General features: G+C 44.3%; 1 protein-coding gene across 1 annotated transcript in view; it reads right to left on the bottom strand.

Annotated features, from left to right (window-relative positions):
• Positions 1–425: 425 nt before the first annotated feature.
• Positions 426–20,312, bottom strand: part of kcnt1b (potassium sodium-activated channel subfamily T member 1b) — a 52,810-nt gene continuing 32,923 nt past the window's right edge. The window contains exons 11-29 of the mRNA XM_042337399.1: positions 19,578–19,714; positions 17,933–17,996; positions 17,269–17,377; positions 16,556–16,664; positions 15,095–15,244; positions 14,188–14,426; positions 13,278–13,494; positions 12,211–12,316; positions 11,148–11,320; positions 10,870–10,941; positions 9,945–10,079; positions 9,300–9,411; positions 8,242–8,343; positions 7,926–8,009; positions 7,102–7,230; positions 6,312–6,609; positions 4,993–5,055; positions 1,825–1,909; positions 426–1,503 (exon numbers count right to left, since the gene is read on the bottom strand). Of these exons, the coding sequence (XP_042193333.1) occupies positions 1,395–1,503; positions 1,825–1,909; positions 4,993–5,055; positions 6,312–6,609; positions 7,102–7,230; positions 7,926–8,009; positions 8,242–8,343; positions 9,300–9,411; positions 9,945–10,079; positions 10,870–10,941; positions 11,148–11,320; positions 12,211–12,316; positions 13,278–13,494; positions 14,188–14,426; positions 15,095–15,244; positions 16,556–16,664; positions 17,269–17,377; positions 17,933–17,996; positions 19,578–19,714 (2,493 nt within the window). The 3' untranslated portion in view covers positions 426–1,394. The remainder of the gene's footprint in view (positions 1,504–1,824; positions 1,910–4,992; positions 5,056–6,311; positions 6,610–7,101; positions 7,231–7,925; positions 8,010–8,241; positions 8,344–9,299; positions 9,412–9,944; positions 10,080–10,869; positions 10,942–11,147; positions 11,321–12,210; positions 12,317–13,277; positions 13,495–14,187; positions 14,427–15,094; positions 15,245–16,555; positions 16,665–17,268; positions 17,378–17,932; positions 17,997–19,577; positions 19,715–20,312) is intronic.

The following is a 20,312-nucleotide window of genomic DNA, read 5'->3' as shown; positions in this document are numbered from 1 at the left end:
GCTCATCAGATCAAAAATTTAAATGCATTAGTTGGGCAATTTTGTTAAAAAAAAAGCAGTTGAATTATTTTTTGTTCAGAAAGGCTGACAGCCAGGAAAAGTGACTGAGCTCTCCAGGTGCTCGCAAGCCCTCTCCACTTATTTGTGGGGTTAACAGTAAGAAGCTGTTTCTGTTCAAGGGGGTTCTATTACTCAGACTATAATGGTACCTGGATAAATAAGCAAGCAATTCTATTCATTCAATCAGTGCAAAGTCATTTTAAGCGGTCTTTCAAATCAATAGTCCCCAGTTTCGCACCATCACTGCCACGTAAAAGAGGGGGCAATTGAAAAAGAGAACACTTTCAAAGTAACCCAGCAGTATGATCACAGCATTAAAACAAATGGGGGTCAGTTTGGCGACAGGCAGGAAAAATACTCTCAATAACATTTCACATTGATCATTGGGGAAGGGAAGGGGCTGCTGTAAGACAACTGGGCTGCAAAATTCAAAGTTGACAGTGTTGTTTTGGGTGAGCTTGGTATCTGGTGCTTGGATAAAGAGGAAGGTGGCACTTCGCACTGAGTAGGAGCATGGATGCAGCACCTCAGACAGTCAGTCTACCTGCAATGGCTTTGACTCAAGTCCCACGGATCCAAAAAAAAATCTCCTTTAGTTTTTTTTTTCCTCTCTCAATCACCAAGGAAGAGAGGAATTGTATTTCTTCCTCCAAGTAAAGCTTCAGGTATTCCCAGATAGTTGGGGAAATTGTTGGCACAGTGACTAAGCCACCTGGTGAGCAGACAGATCGATGCTATTAAGCAGAACACATGCAAGTGCTAGAGTCTCGGTCAGCATCAGGTTCCCAGTAATGGTCTGTTGCCCACACTGCAACGATTCTCCCCGGCGCCACTCGCAATTAAAATAGAATTACATTTTCACAGCTAATAAAATACACGCTTGTGCCCTGCGTAGTACAAAACAGTGCAAAACAGGCCCTATGGTGCGTCCTGAAGGTACGCATTATCGATTAAATAACATTTGTATTCCTGACACATTTCAAGTGCTTCAAGTTTTGTTAAAATCCGTTGCTTTCCCAACAACAGACGGAATGGCTTGACCCACAGAAGAGTGCGTTTCAACTTAGAAACCGGACAGCTTTTTTTTTCTCTGGGGGAAATGGTGAGAAAGGATCAATCAGAGTTGCCTTCCCTCGAATGCTTTGCCCCACGTTTCCTAGAGCTCGGTGGCCGGAGACATTTTAGGAGGTGGTTTAAGTGCGTCGTTTCCTTCTCAGTAAAGTCAAGGAAAGGATTAGTTGAGGTACAGATCAGCCATAATCTAATTGAATGGCCTACTCATGTTCCTAAAGTCAAGGTGTGTGGCTGCAGACTGTGTGCGCAACACCCAATGATCATAACTGCGTCTCGTTCCTGGGTTGTTCAGTGGAAACATCCGGCTGATTTGAGTCGCTGTGTGAACCGTTCTGTACATTGGCCAAAGGATCAGAGCGGATCAGGTACCTGTTCAAAACAGGCAAAACTAGGGTTAGTTTGACAGATTTTTTTTCTGTTTTCCACATAGATTTACAAGGAATAATAATAATCCTTGCATTTGATATAGCGCCTTATCACGTCTTCAAGACGTCTCAAAGCAATTCATAGGATATACTGTAATGTGAATTGACTGTATTTTGTGGGCAAAGTGTGGCAGCAAATTGCGCACAGCAGTGTCCCACAAATAGTTGTGGATTGAGTGACCAAATTCTTATTTTTTTTCCATGTACAGCATGGAAAGGGCCATACAGGGATGTTTCTCTTATTCTCTAACAGCACCATACGTACACTATGTCATTCAGCTCCAGTCGTGTATCAGGAGGAGGGTTAATCAGAACGTACGATAATGTATTCTGATGATCATTCATTTCATCTGAAGATAAGGGAAAAAATATCAGGCAAGACCATAAACACAGACTTAGACACACAAGAACAGCCAGTGGCTTCCTCAGCTCTCTCTCACTGTCTATTTAGTTTCAAGAACTCTGAAACAAACTTAACTAAAATTCCAAGGCATCAATATTTCTTTGTACATCTTTTAACATGCAAAATATAAATCTAGCTGAAGTGTGTGTGCGCATCACAACTAAGCTCGATCGTGCCCTCACCCAAGGGTATACGTGCAGGATTCTTCTAACAAGGATTCCTGAATGAATAAATGAGTTGGGCCTCATTTGGGGTAACTGCAAGTATGCCACACTACCATCGCCTCCCCTGAAAGAAAACTGCATCTTCTTTGGCTGATTTTTAGTCCTCTTCCCTTGCCCCAAATCGCTGAGGTCCCTTGGCTCAGATCAATCCAGGGACCTCCGTCCTGGTCTAATAATAACTTGCATTTAATATAAGAATTGCAAAACCGAATTTCTGTTACAGCTTTTATATAAAACCCCAACTTCCAGCTGAGGTCCAAAACCCGATTGTCCAGCGCCCTGGGATGTCTTTCCCAAGTGTGATTTGTTGTGTGTGCATATATATACACACACACACACACATAATGTATACACACTTTTTGAAAAAAAACAATAAAAACACTGCAAAGTTTTAAGAGTGGTCTCTTCCCACTCCTCATAATTCAATGCAAGTATTAGTAAACAAATAATAATACTTTGCATTAGATAATGATACAACCTTCAGACTCGAGGCCAAGCCATCGGGGCAAATGCATTAACTTCAACAAAATCCAAATTTAAATGGCTATATGTTGGGTGGGGGAGGGAGGCATTGGAGATGTAGTGTATTCCTCAGGTGTACAATAGCGAACTGCCTCACAAAATACGTGTAGAAAGCAAACACGAAGAAGGTTTGGGTTTTTAAGTTGTAGCTGTTGAAACATAAAAGGCATTAATTTTTGTTCACCCACGTTTCATGCTAGAACTCTGGAAAACCTTTACTCAATCTAGCCAAGTGCCCAAAATGCAGCACTGGAAAGTATCCGTGTGTAATAGTATCAGTCACAATACATGTGAAAAAAAACATCTAATTCAATAAACGCTGTACAGACAGAAGTAAACATTAAAAATAATTGCATAATGTTTTTTATAACACACCAAACCATCCTCCTTTTTTTCTATTAAAGTATGATGATAATTAAGCAAGATGCATGTTAAATCTTTCCAGGGAAATTACTCAACAATTCTGTTGATATTTGAACTATTGTCTCTTTAAAGCATTGACCGTCCATCAGTCAAAGCGTTAGGGTTACGACTGATATATGAAGGTTAAGCGTTAGGTGTGTTATAACAAGTTATTACACGAGGGGGGAGCCGCTTTGGGTGCTGAATGCAGAACAGAAAGCAGTGCATTTCGCTTTGTAGGGCCCCAAAGCTTTGGCTTGTCCGATAATGGGCATTGCAGTCACATGGAAGTTTGGAGAATAGCTCATTTAAACTGACCGGACATGCAGACAGATAGGAAACAGCAAGAGCCTTGATTTTTCAGTGATCTGTACGGGGTGGGGCAGGTGATGTGTTTTAAGCTTTTTAAGAACAATACAGTGTTGGAAAACTTGGCAGATCACAGAAGGAACGTTCTATTATTTCTCAAAGAGCAAATGAGCGAGGTGCTGGATAATCAAGTCCTGCTTAACACTTGGGCAGATTTAGTCCCATTGACCAACTTGCCTAATGTCAGCCAGGAATAGAAAAGCTCCCTTTTCCGATTGAAAAGCATCCACACACTTCCTCTTCTGTCTTTTAGCCAGCTCTCTAACCATGCTGCCACGAATACTGGGCACCTTCATTTTTTTTCCCCAACAACTCTCCTGCCCCATTCAGTGGTGTTCAATATCATCGCTAGATTGTGGAAGGAGGAGATTTGTTCAAAGGAAGATGAAGCTAAAATTATTTGATATTTTAGAGATTTCAGGTACATTGCTTATCCCTGTGCCTTAAAATTAAACATTTCTCTGGTGATTACATCAGTTGAATGACCGAGTTTGGTTGTTGATGGATTCCAGCTGATCTCCAAGTGTCCAAATAATAATTATATGTATTTTTTAACTATGATTGCCCTGATTGCTGATCTAGGGGTGGTTTAAAATGGTTTTCCAAAATTCCTCATAACCTTAAATCTCAAGATAATAGTCTCAAGACTAAGACCAGCTGAGATTTGGGGCCTCATGCTTTTGACTTTGCTTCCCTGGAAAAACAGGACAATGGGATGGGGAACGGGTGACTGACTGATGATAATGTGGATGTGGGATGAAACTTCCATGAAACTTTATTTGGGGGCCCATCAGTGCAATACGTAAAAGAACACTGTAAGAGAGCGATGCCAATATTCACAACAGGTAACCTAGACTTTTAATTGGAGAGAAGAAATAATTTCTTGCGTTCAATGTGTATAGAAAGTACTCATATCTAGCTGCTAAAATAGAGACCGGCTGACAATCAGTGGGTTGAAAATTTTCAGAATATATGCATTGCTAAGTGATGTAAATGAGATATTTGCACTATATGTGGAGACGGATACCTGCGGATACATTTACAGACCGGGGCTTTAAGTAGGACGTGCAATAATGTGCCCAAGTAATCATTTTCATCAGACTAACAAAGAGGAGCAGCTGTAGTTTTAGCTGCAAAGGGATTCTGTGCCTGGGCGGAATTATTGCGTGCATTTGAATGGTCTATACTATTTCATTTGCAGTCCAAAGGTATTCACACTAATTCCACACCTTAAAGGTTTAAAATGTATAGATTTTCAGCTGTAGAAAACACTGCGGGGAAATAATACATCGCAACAATGCTACGGTTTACTGGTTTTCCCTATAACTGAGTGAAAATGTTTAATACAACCCACTGTCCTGGAGGAGCGAGCATACGGTAACCATTGGAGTATTGGGGTTCTCAAATTTAGTGGGCAACAGTGCAGGGTCAACTGTTTTCAACATTGGCATCTCTTGTGTATACAGTGTTTGTGGAGGGTCGCTTTGTGTTTGTTACCAGGGAGAGAATTTACCTTGCAAATATCCAAGGTTTACCCGATTCATCACATCACTTGCTGTTAAATTTGTTACATCCTCTACAGAACACACACACACAGATACACAGAGAGAGAGAAAGTGGTTGGGTCAGAGCTCAACAACAGGTAATTTGCTGCAGCAAGAGGGGAGTAAATTCGAGGAAAGGGAAAGCAAGGAGGCAGTTGGAGAGAAAAAAAACTGCTGTGGGAAATGTTCCAAGTCAAAAGGGTAGGAGGTAAATTAATAACGCATTAAACAAACATAAATAATTATAAAATGTTATTTACTCTTAAAAAAAAGTGGTCTTGTTTCCTCGCGTTTAGCAAAACAACCTTGACCTAAAGATAATAATAATCTTTGCATTAGATATAGGACCTTATCACGTCTTTGAGACATCTCAAAGCGCTTCACAGAATATACTGTAAAGTGAATTGACTGTATATTTTGTGAGCGAAAGATCATTTGTCTGTGGATCGTGCACGTTAGTGATTCAGACTTGTGTAACACAGCAGTGCCTATGACGAGAGGGTGGGGATGGGGTGTGTCCAGCTGACACTTTATTTCGCCCGTCAGTGGACTTAGCTGCTCAGAGACAATTATTCAGCAATGAGAATCAACTCTCGAAACAATCCCACATCTATAGGCTCAAATACTCTGTGTTGGCACGAGTAATGTGGGTTCCTCCTAAGGTTTAAGGCTAACCGAAGGTACAGTATTGCAGTCACTTGTATCTGATGTGATACAGGCAGTCATCGAGAGGAGCCAGTGGCTGGGGAGGCCACTTGAATACTCAGTACAACAGGTAAGTGTGTGTTATTCACACAAGGCCACAGCCAATAACCAAATAAAGTTGTGCGATATTTGCACCACGAATTAACAAAAATGCCTCTGTAGATTTTACAATTAATTTGGAATCATTTCCCACAGCAGTCCTCGCTTTGATAGGAAGCAGCGATGTAGATATTAAAAATAAATTCCATTACAAATCATTCTTTTTGCCCATGCAACAGCTTATCATTCCTCAAACCGCATTCAATTAGATTAAAATGACTAAATAGCGCTGTTTCCAATTGTATTAGAGAGCTCGATTCTTGCATAAAAGCAGCACCCTGCCATGGAACAAATCTACAAAATGAAAAAAAATCCATCACTGAAATTTGTTTCGCTCTGCTGTAATTCACAATTGACCGAGTGTAGTTTACTCACATTCCCAGGAGAGATGAGACAGCGTGATTTTGTACGCCTGTGCTATTATTATCGTACCACTTCATCACCACATTGGATCTCAAACCGTTTCCAAGGGAGCCACACTTACCGTAGCCTATTGTAGGTAAACCCAAATGCTTCATTCGGTTTTTCACTAGTTCAGACAACTCTTGCCTCTCTGATCGCTGGTATATGTTGAGTTGCTGCTGGTTGGTCTTGTCTCCCGTCTTGTTGTTCTGCTTGTTTCCTTTCCTGCTCAGCCTGCGAGCCCACTGCATGCTCTTGCGTCTCAGCAGAGGGTGCTCTGACTGATCACTCGAGGTGGAGTTCCTGTGGTACTTGCCAGGCCAGGGTTCCTTTGTTTCTCTTGTATCTTCACACTCCTCGACATTGATCGAGATCTGCGACTACGAGAAGGGGGTTAACAAACGGAATTTCATTGAACGTTGCTCCACTGGCTTCTCAACTCCTCCAGCATTTCCTATGTAACTGTAACCTGCTTACGTGGACAGTTTAATAACCACAACCCCAAAAAGATGCTCCGTTTCGCCCACAAAATATACAGTCAATTGGCTTTTCAGTATAGTCTGTGAAGCGCTTTGAGATGTCTCAACAATGTGATAAGGTGCAAATAATATTATTTGCATTTGATTGTGCTCTGTCACTGTGGTTGCATGAGCACAACTCTTGAATCAGTCAGTCAAAGAGTAGCATTGGAGAAGTCCCAAGAACAGTGTGTAGATTAAGGGAAGGGGAAGAAAGAAAATATCCCCCACTCCCCTTCTTAAAGTTCGTGCTTGTGTGTTTTTGTGTGGGTGAATGTGGCAGTCAATTTGCAGCACAGCGATCACCCACAAACAGCACAGAACAGCAGCGTATCCAGCAATGTGACCTCCCACCTCAGACGTGGAGAACATGTGCGACTCCGTCCTGTAAATCCCGATGGGAATCTCCGCGCTGGACGAGCAGAGTTTCTGGAAGAGTCGGCCGTAGGTCCGGATCCACAGATCTTCCTCGATGATCTTCATCTAAGAAACAAAGGCAGGAGACGTACAGTGACCCAGTACAAGGACACACTGATCAGAGCTCACGGTGGGGCAGATTACAACAGCAACTTGCATTTATTTAGCATCCCAGAGAGAGATTACTGAATCTGAGCCATACTGTTGACTGATCAACACTTGTTTGCCGGACAGGAAAGTTACACACTAGACTTTTTTTTAACATCAAGCTCCCAGTTAGGAAAAGATTCCTCACATTATCGTGTTTGCAGATCATAAAACCCTGCATTGAAACTGTACATTATCACACTCGACATGCTGCAGACTGATATTGTAGACCAGTATTTTACACAGAGCCTTGTATCATGACTGTCTAATATGCAGTATTTCCATTTCTTAATGAGAAATGCCTTTGAATCTCTTTATACTTTGGCAAACAGCTCAGCTAATCTGTGTCATTCCCACATCCTCGACGATAAATCCTACACAGACCAACAAACAAAGAAGCTCTGTGCAGATTCAAAGGCCATTGTTGTACTGTACCAATCATTCAACATCTGTAGAAATTAATTTAAAATGGAGTTGGAGGCAGAAAAAGCTAAAGTGACTGGGACATGAGGGAACACTGAATACAAAAGTATAGAATGTGTACAAGACATTGATACAAACAGACATCCAGTTTTGTTTGACGCTAAAATGGGATTTCTGCTTTGGGTACTTACTGCGCAAAGGTAGCCAGAGCCGGGGGTGGTGTCCAGTCCTAGTAACAAGCGGGCAATGGGAATCATGTAGTCTTTAACAAAGGACTGCAAAGGAAATGCAAAGATTTGAAACCATTGCTAGACTTTGCATTATTTTTTCAGAATAAAGGGGACAGTCATTCAAAATTCTGGTCTTGTTCTTATTCTCAAAGTCAGGCGCAGGACACAGATCGGGACAACATGTGCTATCAACACACACAACAGGGGCAGATCTGTATGCGCCACTGGGGAACGAAAGCATGAGACAAAGATGCAGGGAACCTGACCTGATACAGACCTGGTAGAGCAGGGTGTCCAACATACTTATGCTGAAGACCCTTCCAGCCGCAAAGGGGAGGCGGAACATAAATGCCAGGTTGGAGCCATTCTCGCGCTCCTTCTGTTGGGTGACAAATGGAAAACACCAGCATAAACAACAACAAATTGCATTTGTACAGGGCCTTTCACGTCGGGAGGACGGCCCAAGGCTCTGCACCAAACAAAAACCCCACCCAAGCCATTGGTACCAGTCTGAATAGCATCCATTCATTAGACTGTGGGACAGCAACAATACAGCTGACCTGTGTGGAGCAGGATGGTCCTATAAGGCATCTCCTTGTAGGTTGTGGAATAGAAGTGAAGCCACAGGTAGGAAGTGTAACAATCACCTTCTGGTTATTAAAATCGCAGAGCAATGGGGGTGGGTGTGGGAGAGGCAAATGCTAAGTGTCCAGTTATGTATTTGACATATGCTGGTGCAATGGTGTGTGTGAGATGGGGTGGAGGGGTGCCCTGAATCTAACTGGGAGATGTCTGCAACACTCTTGGAAAATCACCCTCAAGGTTAACTGAAATTCAGGGCATTTTAATATTTTCTCCTTTGATCAACTCCTAGAAACACAGAGCCTGGTGACCGCAATGTTCCTGAGCTCACGCAGTATAATCTCGCTTAACCTTGGGCTGAGTTAGAAGTCTCTTGATTCTCGTTATTGTTGGTTGTTTGAATGGCCTTTCAGGGCATTTCCTAACAGCAAGAAGGTTTCAGACCACTCTGTCCCAACACTGCTGCTTGGCACAATTATTGCTCCCGCAAGGTTATGCCTTGATACACAAGCTGAGAGTGTTATTCGAGCCTGAGGCATCAACTAACGTCAGTCAGGCTGTGAATGAAAGTGAGCGGAGGTGGTCATTGTGACGCAGGCAACTTGAAAACCCTTGAAAGCGATTCCGTCTACCAACAAAGAGCTAAAGTTAAAGATATATTCAGCAACGTTTGTGTCATGAGCAACGTCAGAAGCTGCTAAGGAGCCACAATACACAACGTCTCAGCCACAGAGCGAACACAAGAGGAATCACCTTTTCCAATTTGGAGAGAGCGAGGGAGTAGCAGTCCTTCGCTCTGAACTGCATGAACTTCATGTTTGATGGATGCGTCAACTCGGTGATGATGCTGAGGCTGGGGAACAACCTGAAATACGAGGCAAACCCCATCAACTTTAAGATAGATTTAGTTAGCCATGGAAAAAACATGTAACAGTTCATACTTCATGTATATTGTCTAATAGGGAGGTTTAAGGTGTGAAATCTGGAGGAAAAGGAAGAGAAAACTAAAGTCCAGCATGATCACACAATACAATATAAAAGTTGCGTTTATCAAGTTGGGAGGCAATTGACCTGAACTCACTGCTCAAACCCCACATTTCTTACGACTGTACATTAACAGTCTACTGTTGGACGGGGAGAGAGAGAGGGGATTTAAAAGTGGAATTTCACAGGGAATTCTTCAGCAAAGAACACGAGCTGCAAACAGGGATTCCTTCCACTGACTAGACAGGGGCTCACGATGTACAGAGCCGCTCTGAAAGCGGATCCCGTCAGGGTGGACTTCTGGTTCCCTAAGGAGACCTCAAATATATCTCAGATTTGTTGTTAAGAAACCTTGTTTCGAATCGCTGGTAACTGGTGTGAAGTTAGGACACGTTTGTTACAGACAGCTCTTACCTGAACATAGTCTGCACATTGACAATGGTCTTGGCGTCTGCCATGTAATCCTCTTCTGCGCTCATTGTACTCTCCTTGTCCACCACAACCAGGTTATCAGCGTAAATAATTCCGCACTGCAGGAGATTGTCCAGGCTTAGGGGAGAGGAAGAAAGAGATCCACAGAGTGACGGTTGATTGTTTGAACTGAACAGCCGGGCAACTAAACAACTGGGAACATAATATCTCGCAACAACAACAAATTACACTTGTATAGGGCCTTTCATGTCGGGAGGACGTCCCAAGGCCTTCTTATTACACCACGAGAGATGTTCAGCTGAAGAAGGCCCTTTGATCTCATCCTTTTAGAGTCTCTGCTGTACCACCTCCCCATTAATAGCAACCAGCTGTTTCCCAAACCAGCCCCTTGTATTGATCTCAACCACCCCCGCTAGTAATCTCGGTCCAGCTATTGTGTCAACAAATACTCCTCGGCGTCTGCTCTAAAAATTGCCCTTCACATTCCTGAACCCTGTTGTGTTGCTGCCTTCGATGTGAAAGTACTGCTATTGTTCTGAATTTACTTTCTTTGTCTCATCAAAGTTACATTTTTTTAAAAACACACATCACACACACATACGAGCCTCTCAACCTCCATTACCCTCTGCGCTACTTGCACCTTTTAATACAGTTTAATTCCTTATTAATACACTTTACGGACCCTGCTTCAATTACCGTGTTTGTGGCAGAGAATCTCACACACAAACCCCACCCCTCTAGTGCTGAAAGAAACACTTTTGTTGGGTTGATTCTTGATGAGCGCGAAATAATGGCCAGGACTTGTGTTAGATTAAAAATTCTTCGCTTTCTTGTTAGTCAGTCGTTAGTGTGTCTCTGCTGAGTGAGCGTGTTAATTCTGGCTTACGATTAACACACAATTACTTACTTGTCAATATTTCCTACCATATAATAGACCATCGGAAAACAGGATATCGCCTCAAGGAAGTGGTTATCTGGCCTGCAAAATGGATGGATATACGTATATATGTAGAGAGAAAAACTTATTGTATTCAATATTTTACCTTCAAATCAAACCAACATATGATATTCTACCAGTCGGTCAGGCCTCGGACGGTGGAGAAATTCACAGCGACAGTAAATTACGCCCTTACACCCCCATAGTCTCCCTCCCTCAGTGTTAAAGACTCAGTAAATGACACTCACGGGTTATCCAGCAGTAGCACGACAGGGTTCAGTTCTTTCCTCGGCCTGTAATAAGCGCGGAGCGGAACAATGAAATTGTAGAGCCCGTTACCAGCCGTCTCGGCAGACACGATGATCAGTTTGTTCTTGAAGCCGTAGGCCTTCGCATCTTCAAAACTGTTGTGCTTACATCCCTGAACAGCAGAACGGTACTAGTGAGGCACACAGCCGAGCCAATTACTGCAGGTATCTTTCTTTTTGAAAGTATAATATTGAATACAATAAGTTTTTCTCTCACCCCCGACTGCGTGAGACACTTTGGAACAGATTGAAAACGCGATAGAAAGCGGCGTCCTCATTTCTGTCTGCGTTCAGATCACACAATAAATGGAAATGTTTACAAGTGTGTGGCAGCCGATAATGTGGTATACAGGGAGCTTTACTTTGCGCTGGGCTGTGCTGCGCTTGACCTTGAAACGCTGTTCTGTAGAATAGGTTTTTCTATTTTAAAAAGCACAATTGCAAGAAACTGGCCAAGATACAGTGAGAATTGTCCACGAATATTAAGAGGCATCTTGTCCTTTGCTTAAGGATTTTACACAAAGTGCTCTCCCAATCGACAAACAACCAGGTTCCTGCTTACTGCTGGGTAAACAGAAGCGTGTGGAGTAAGGAAACTTGCTTAAGGTTTTGCCCTGCCTGGGAATCAAACCCAGGTTCCTCTCGTTTGCGAGGCGAGTGCTCTAACCGCTATGCTGCGGGACTCCACATGTAAAAACATGTTAGCGCATCGATCATTCTGAACCTTCCACCACCGTTAAATATTGTACACAGTGCAGTTCAAGAGGCGTCTACTCCTCGCTTTCATTTCCTCTGCGAGGACTGGAATAGCAAGGGGTGAAGGTCTGTGTCCTTGATCTCTAATGACACCTGTACCAGTGTGGGTTATAAATAATCCCAGCGTAGTATCAAAACATTTCAAAGCTTATCACAGAATCAAGTGGAGGGATTGCGTATCCGTGGGGAAACTGTTCCGAGCTTATGTCAAAGTATCTCATACCTCTGGAAGCTGCGAGTCTCTTACCTTGTTTAACCTTATGCAGCAGAATTGAGCCTTCACAGGGAGCAGGTGGCACAGCGTTGGGGAACTTCCAATGTAGGGAGAATTTGGGGGATAACCTTTGACGTACCTGACGGAAAAAAGATTTCTGAAATAAAAGGCCAGGTCATTTTTTCTTTAAGGGGTGTGATTTGAGTGGTCAATGCTCTTTTGCTATCCATTGGTTTGCATTTAAGCGCTCCGAGACACTGCCCACTTGCCCGAGGGGCGCTGTGCAAGTGCAAGTCTTTGCTTAGTTCCTTTAAGACTCGTATTTCCGGTGGGCAAGCCATCGCTGGCGAGTTGCAAGTGTTGTATTGCAATGGTGGCCCAAGCTGGAAATGCAACAAAAAGCATCTTTTCTATTCTCATCGCTGAGGGGAAAAAACAGATACAAATGACACTCTTATTCCTGCCTCTAGACCAGAATACATAAGCACATAAGAATCGCTGGACTAAAGCAGACCGAGGTCCACCCAGTTCGCCTCCCACCATCTCGACAGTCGCTTGCACGTGTTATGTCCCGAACTGGTACACTGGATCCCAAGATATTATTTCGTCAAAGAAATCTATCGCATTTGCCCTGAAGACTTCTCCGAAAAAAAGCATCCTCAGTTCTCTTTTTAACCACAGGATGGTGCTGCCGATTGGAACAGTGTGCTGAAGTCGAACCTGTTCGAAGAGGACGTGACTTTATAAGAGTGCGTCTCAAAGGGCTTTTACAGTGAATGACGGTCACCGCAAGCTTCACGAACCGGCGCTGAGGCGAACGACCAATTAATCTGAAGGATTGTTGGCCAAGGCACTGGGCCACATAGTGGCCACCAACCACAAATGACGATTGTACAGCGCCTTTCACGGCGAGAGGACACGCCAGAGCGCCGGACGGTCAAGGATTCGCACTCGAGCTGAGGGGGTGGGGTTGGGATCAGATGGGGTGGAGGGCAGGGAGCGGGCAGGTAGGAGGGTGAAAAAGAGGGTGTTGAGACGGGTCTTGAGGGTGGCAGAACTTGTTGGGACCCCTTAAGCATTTTGGTCCGGGTGTTACTCACTCAGGAGCAGGTGGGCCCTCGCTGTCTGACGGGCTCACTTCGTCCTCTGAGTGGTCGCTGAGCAGGTCACAGGGCAGGATGGCAGCCGTGTCGGCTATCTCGAGGACCGGGGCGATGCTGGGGCGCCTGCTGCCCGCTCCGTTCTCCGTGGGCAAGGCGAGGGTGGTACCTCTGCTCGGCTGGCACTCTGTGTTCTGCAGGTCCATCGCAACAGTACCTGGTGCGGAGGAAAGCGACACAGAGAGAGCGAAAAGAAAGGGGGGTGGGGAGAGGGAATGGGGTGGAAAGGAGTGAGAGAGGAGAGATACAAGAGAGAGAGAGAATGGGAGAAAAGAGGGGGAATGGGAGGAGTGGAGAGGGTTAAGAGAGGAGAGAGATATTGGTTTTCTTGCATCTCCTAATTATATTTATTTTCTCAAACTTACCCCACCCCAAAAAAAAACACAAGCTTTAAACGCAGACAAGGATCAGAACATTAGGATGGTTCTGGCAGCTTGTCTTTTCGAAGAACCCATTAGCTAAAGTGCACTCGGACCACCAGTTTCCACTCTCCAGCATGTATGTTGTTCTGTAAGATTGAGGTTGGGGAAAGGCGTGTAATTACCAGTCATTTCCTTGTTCTCTTCTCTCACACGTAATAGTGAGAGGATGTGTGCAGTGAACAGACAATGCTAAGACTCCCCGATTGTTGTTCATGAAAACCTTTTGTTTGCCTTGAAGGAGGCAAGAGAGGGAGCGAGGCGAAGGGACTGTGGGATGGACTTCGAAAGGGTGGGGGCAGTGAGGCTGAAAGCCCGTCCGCTGATGGTGGGGCAGGACATGGAGCAGGTCGCCACAGGGCAGAGTGCATCTGAAGCGCACGTCTTAAACCCGGTTGAGGTTTGCTAATGCGTCGTCTCCGATTACTCACCCATACTGGCGATGATGCTGTGGACGGGCAGCCGGGAAGGCCCGCTGTAGATGCCCCCGGAACTGAGGCCCTTCCTCTTCTGCTTCTCTTCCTCTTTGAAGATGAACGCCGAGTTCTCTTCCTTGGTGATGTTGATGTAGAAGCAGGTGTCCGAGCTCACCATGATGTGTCGAGGGCCGGGATTCAGCAGAATGCTTTTGTTGTCCTCTCTCTTTGCACCGATCAGGCAGACACCGTACCTGAAGAACAAAGGAAGCCACCAGCCGGCACTTAATAATACTAATACTAATCCTCGCATTTGATATAGCTCCTCATCACGTCTTTGAGACATCTCAAAGCGCTTCACAGGATACACCGTAAGAATAGTTTTAAAATTCAGTGACTTTGTGGCTGTTTGTTGGACATCGCTGTGCGCAAATTGATTGCCGCGTTTGCCTACAATATTCACAGTTACTACACTTCACAGTAAATCCTGTGAAGCTCTTTGAGACATCCTCCTGACGTGAAAGGCTCTGTGCCGAATGCAAGGATTATAGTCATTAGAATTTGGGTTTCCATCGCTCCGAGGCCTGAGATGTTTTTATAACTGTATCCCCAAGACATAAAATATAAGATTGGGCAGAATTTTGGAAAGTTCTGAATGTCAATCTCAATTTGGAAGATAAATCTTTCCACGACTGTTTGTGGGACGCTGCCGTGCGCAATTGACTGCCGTGTTTCACCCACAAAATACACAGTCAATCCGCTTTACAGTATATTCTGTGAAGCGCTTTGAGACGTCCCAACAATGTGCAAATGCAAGATTATTAGATGTTAAACCGAACCAAGATGGATGTTAAAAGAGCTTACGGCACCTTTGCAAAATATTTGTGCTCTGCCTGAAGGTAAGAAAAAAAAGGACACTCACTTTTTGTGGGCATGGAAGGAGGCAAAGGTGAAGCTTTTCCCCTCGTACTCTCTGAAAAACTTGCTGTCGCCCAGTCGGATGTGGTAGACCTCGTTCCCGGAGCATCGACCGTACATTCTCTGCCACTGTTCTGGAGACTGCTGGCCTTCCCTGCAACCAGGGCAAACCCGCTGTTAGTTTACCTCCTAAATCACACCTTAAAAACCTAGCTCTACGACAGCGCCTCAGGTCACTTTACCCTCCCTCTTTGTCCCATATGTGACAAGAAGCGCTGATATTCAACTCATCAACGCTGTGACGGGCTCGACGTTGTTCTGCCTAACACGGCCAACTCCAGACATTGAGAGTCCCAGCAAAGACAACAAGGTCAGAGCAATTTTTGTGGGGATTGTTTTTTTCTCTCTCTCTCTCTTCCCCCAATCGTGCGGGAAACGAACATCATGAAACAAATGCAATTTGTGAAGGCAATTTACCCAGAAGCGTCTGCTATTTCATTATGAATGTAAAATCGAGGCAATTAGAGCAAGCTAAATCTCTGCGGACGTCGGGGCTTTTTGCCACAATATTGCATAACTTGATTAAAATGTTGACTCATTTATCTTTAATAAGCGTCAGCGTTTTCTTGCTGAATATTAAAATGAGTCAGGATTTGATAACATGAACAAATGCAAAAGGAAGCACAATGTCTTTGCAGATGACTCAAAATCTGAAAGGGTACTGTAATACTCTCTTCCCTCTCGCTCTCTCTCTCTCTCTTCCCATCGTTCTTTTCCTTTTACTCAATTTTAAATCGGATTCATCGCTGGTGGCACTTTACTGGCACAGACTGGCTGCCACATCTGTCCGCGTAAAATCGTATTGCACCTCTATCTATATTTATCTTTAGATGAAGTGTCAGCCAGGTTCGCTGGGCAACACTTGGGTCTCCAAGTCAGAAGGCTGTGGGTTCAATCCTCATATCAGGACTTTTGAGCTCAAAGTCTAGGCTGACTCTCCAACACTGAGCATGTGCTACCTTGTTATCAGATGATATGTTGAACTGCCTGTTCTGGTGGATGTTAAAGTTAAATACCCTGTGGCACTATTGCGGGGGGGGATAGGGAATTTCTCCTGGTGTTCTGCCCAGCAATCCTTCAAATAAAATTGGTCTTTCACTTCATAGCTGGCAACCAATTGCTATATGTATTGGCAATTAATTGACGCTGCATTCACATGTAAATAGTTACACTTTACAGCAAAACACCGAAGTGCTTTTGAGATGTTTCAAAGACGCGATAAGATGCTACACCAAATGCAAGGATTATCTTCATCCCGCTTTTGATTGTGTTATTGATCTAAGTTCCGCCTGCCCTATTATTCCGGGGTCGTTTCTGCAATGATCTGTTTTGCAGAGGCAGCTTAAGGCACCTCTGATATCTGTGTATGCATGTGACTTCCAACAGTGTAAAATATCCTACTCACTGTCCCCTGGATGTGTGAACCAGTAAGGTGATGAGAGTGGAGGTGGCTGGACAGATACAATTCAAGGCTAGCATGGCGTATTTAAATTCTTCTTCACAAACAACATGATCTGGAAATAGATTGTAATGAGAGAGAAAAAAAAGTCAGTCGCAAGAGAAATGACTAAAGCCACCCTTCCTGGCAACCTCTTCCAGTCATTAATTACCCTCTGGGTAAAGAAATACTTTCTGGTGTCCGTCCTGAAATTGTCTTTTGCAACTCTAAGCCCATGTCCTCTTATTCAACCTCTTTAGTGCATCTGAAAGTATTTGTTCTGGGCTTAGTTCTTAAATCCCATTTAAAATCTTGTACTTGTCTGGCGGGAAGAAATAGAGGAAATGGTGTTTCTTCAGGAAGGGGAATTGGAGTAACTAAAGTCACTTTTGCCCACAAATACAGTCAATTCACTTTACAGTGTATTCTGTGAAGCGCTTTGAGACGTCTAGAAGAAGTGATAAGGTGCGACATCGAATGCAAGGATTACTATTTATCATTATTATTATTTAACCAAAAGTTAAAGCCAAGCACTTGTACATACGTGACTGGGAAATTCATGCAAGCAATTGTCACGTAAGTTATTGTAATGCCAGCTATTACATCATGCAATGTTTCTGCCTTTCACCAAAGAAATAATTCACAAACGTTTTTTTTCTGGGGGGGGGGGGAAAACTTACCCGCGAATTTGACGTGGAATTTATTTTCAGGCTTCAGTATCTGAACATACAGGGGGCAGTTTGGGGCAAAGTCCTTCACAGCCCAAGCCCTCAGGATGGTCTGATGATCCTATATAAAAAAAGAGTCAGCATCCTCCATTGGTGATCAGACATAAATAATTATACTTTAAACACTCAGGCTTTAATCCAGATTGCCTGTTAAAATTATTATGCAAGTACTGTTTAATCTGTCAACTGTATAAGGTCTTGGTACTACATTTCAGTCTGTCAAATTACCATCGGTGGTCGGGCCTTCTGCCTCTCTGCCCCCACCCTTTGGATCTCCATCCCACAGTCCCTTTGCCTCGCTCGCTCTCTTGCCTCCTTCAAGACTCGTCTCAAGACACTCCTCTTTGACTGTTCCTTCGGCCATCCTCCTACCTCTACCTGCCCTCCACCCCTCCTGATCCCAACCCCCAGCTCGGGTCCAAATTCCTAACTTGGGACGTCCTCCCGACGTGATATCACTATACAAATATAATTTGCCGTTTGTTGCTGTCTTAGAAAATCGGTCGCTGTCTGTCGTCCGTTTGCAAGATTGGAAGCTTCTAAAACTCCGCTAACTGCACAAACTCCTCCCTCACAGGTTGGTCGGAAAGTTGCATTCGGTTTAGCTTTACCGTACCGCTGCTGTTCGATCCACCTCGTTGCGGCTACTGAGGATGAAACAGGCTTCAGCGTCATCCATCCTGCCCCCAAAGGAAAACAATTATATCAATACAACATTCGGCAGGAACCCAACAGCAGATAGAGGCTGTGTCACAGAACCCCCACAGCATCAGAAATAAAACTTTGCTTCAAATGCGCATTCGCTAAAACCCAGGTTGTGAGTGTGTTCGTGGCTACTTCTTACTTTGGGATCCGTGCAATGCGCATAAAAAAATCAACTCAAGCTGCTCGGCCAAGCTGAGGACATGAATGGAGCCTCTGCTGGATTATGCTCAGTTCCAAGGAGCAATTATTCCAGGTATAACAACTAGTTTTGTTCCCGACTGATTGCATCCAGTGGCTTGATGTTATTTGTACCTCGTCCGAACGTGACAGCAAGTGGGCTGATGGTTAGATGACTGTCAGTAAATGGACCAGAACATCGTGCCTTTCACTTGTTTGTAAATTAACAGCAATTAGACGTGAATTTATAATAGGACATCCAGCTCTCAGCCTCGGTCTCAACCAGAGATCAGTGACTAATAATAATCCTTGTAATTGATACAACACCTTAATCAGACTGTTGAGACGTCTCAAAGTGCTTCACAGGATATATTGTAAAGTGAATTGACTGTATATTTTGGGCAAGTCTCAGTTGGGTCACAGATTGAGCTACTAAAGTTGGCTTCAGGGTCCCAGAGTTACGGGTGGAAATCAAGCATCTATTTTAATGTATCGAACATTTCCTCAGGTTTTGCACATCAGCCGTCTCTGCTTTTAAACAAGTCAGGAATTCAACATTAGTTTAAGCATTAAAGATCTTGAAGATTAAGACAATACCCTTAAGGCTACGATTGAGATATTTCACAACCCTAGCTGTTAACTAGCGATTACTCAAACCCACTCCTCACCGGTCTCCCCAGCTCCACTATTCAAAAGCTCCAGCTCATTCAGAACTCTGCCGCCCACATACTGACCCGGACCAAACTCCGTACCCCATCTCATCAGTTCTAGCCCAGGATCCACTGGCTCCCCATCACCGAACAGATTGACTTCAAGATCCTCACGCTTGTGTTCAAATCCCTTCACTCCCTCTCCGACCGCCTCACTCCCCAATCCACCACCCGATGCCTCCGCTCGACTGGCACTGACCTCCTGCTTCAGCCATTACACCCCGAAACTCTGGAACACGATCCCTCAATCTCTTCCCTTTTTCAAGTCCCACCTGAAGACCTTCTTCTTTCAATCCCGCCCCAACCCCCACCCACCAACTCGGAGTCAGACTCTGCCAATGTTAACCGCTCTGAGACACTACCCTGTGTGGAGGGTGCTATATAAGTGCAAGTTGTTGTTGTCTCCTCATTTCCCCCCTCCCCATAACCAAGGGGGTTCCAAGGCTAACTGTTATTCTGTCTCCTCTACTTAACTCTCTTCACAAGTTTCATTTGGATTTTACACGTTCCCTGCTACCCTCTCATTCCAATTTCTTCTGACTTCTCCCCCTTCTTAAGTCATGGATTAAGCTTCAGTGGTTTGACCGTCCACTAAACAGAACACAAACGATTTCTCCTCCTTTCCCTCAAACCACAAAACACATGGAACTAACGCAGGTTGTTGCTCACTTTGCTCTCATGAGATCCTGGTCTTTGAGCGCTGATCCGTGCAGGTAAATGACTCGCTGAGACCAGAGAGGAATCTGCAACACTCTCCGGACCTGTAGGTCCATCTCTGTTGGGCACAGGATGACAACATAGTAATCCTGCAACATGGGGAAATAAACACCAGTTTGTTCAGAACAAATGCTTTGGCCATACACACACACACACAATCAATCAACAAACACACAAGCACAAATATAATCAGCCCTCTTAGATTACACTCCACTCTTCACATAATTGGTTGGGATGAAGAAGGTCCATTGCCCCACCAATCTCATCCTTTGGAACTCCCACCCTTTGGAATTCCCTTTGCCTCGCTCCCTCCCCTCGTCTCCTTAAGGCGTGTCCCAAAACCCTCCTTTTCGACCGCACCTTCGGCCACCCTCTTGCTCTCCCCCACCTCGGGTCCAAATCCCTGACTGTCCAGAGCCTTGGGAAAGGTGCTATACAAATGTATTGTACCCACCTTACTGTTACCCCCTCCGCCTCGCCCATCCCGCATAACATCAAGCTGCATTTTGAATGAGTCCAGTGACAAGGCATCAACCACTTTTGCTGGCAACTTATTCCAGTTGGTAATTACCCTCAGAGCAAATAAAAACTTCCTGGTATCTGCCCAGGCAATGTAGAGCCAACATAGAGTTGATTTTCCTGTGGACTTTACCACAGAAGCTTTCGATCATGTTAAAGCTGACACTG

The sequence above is a fragment of the Callorhinchus milii genome, unplaced genomic scaffold (assembly GCF_018977255.1).
Source record: "Callorhinchus milii isolate IMCB2004 unplaced genomic scaffold, IMCB_Cmil_1.0 Scaffold8, whole genome shotgun sequence".
In the NCBI taxonomy this organism is placed as follows: Eukaryota; Metazoa; Chordata; class Chondrichthyes; order Chimaeriformes; family Callorhinchidae; genus Callorhinchus; species Callorhinchus milii.
This window is presented reverse-complemented; position numbering and strand designations above follow the sequence as displayed.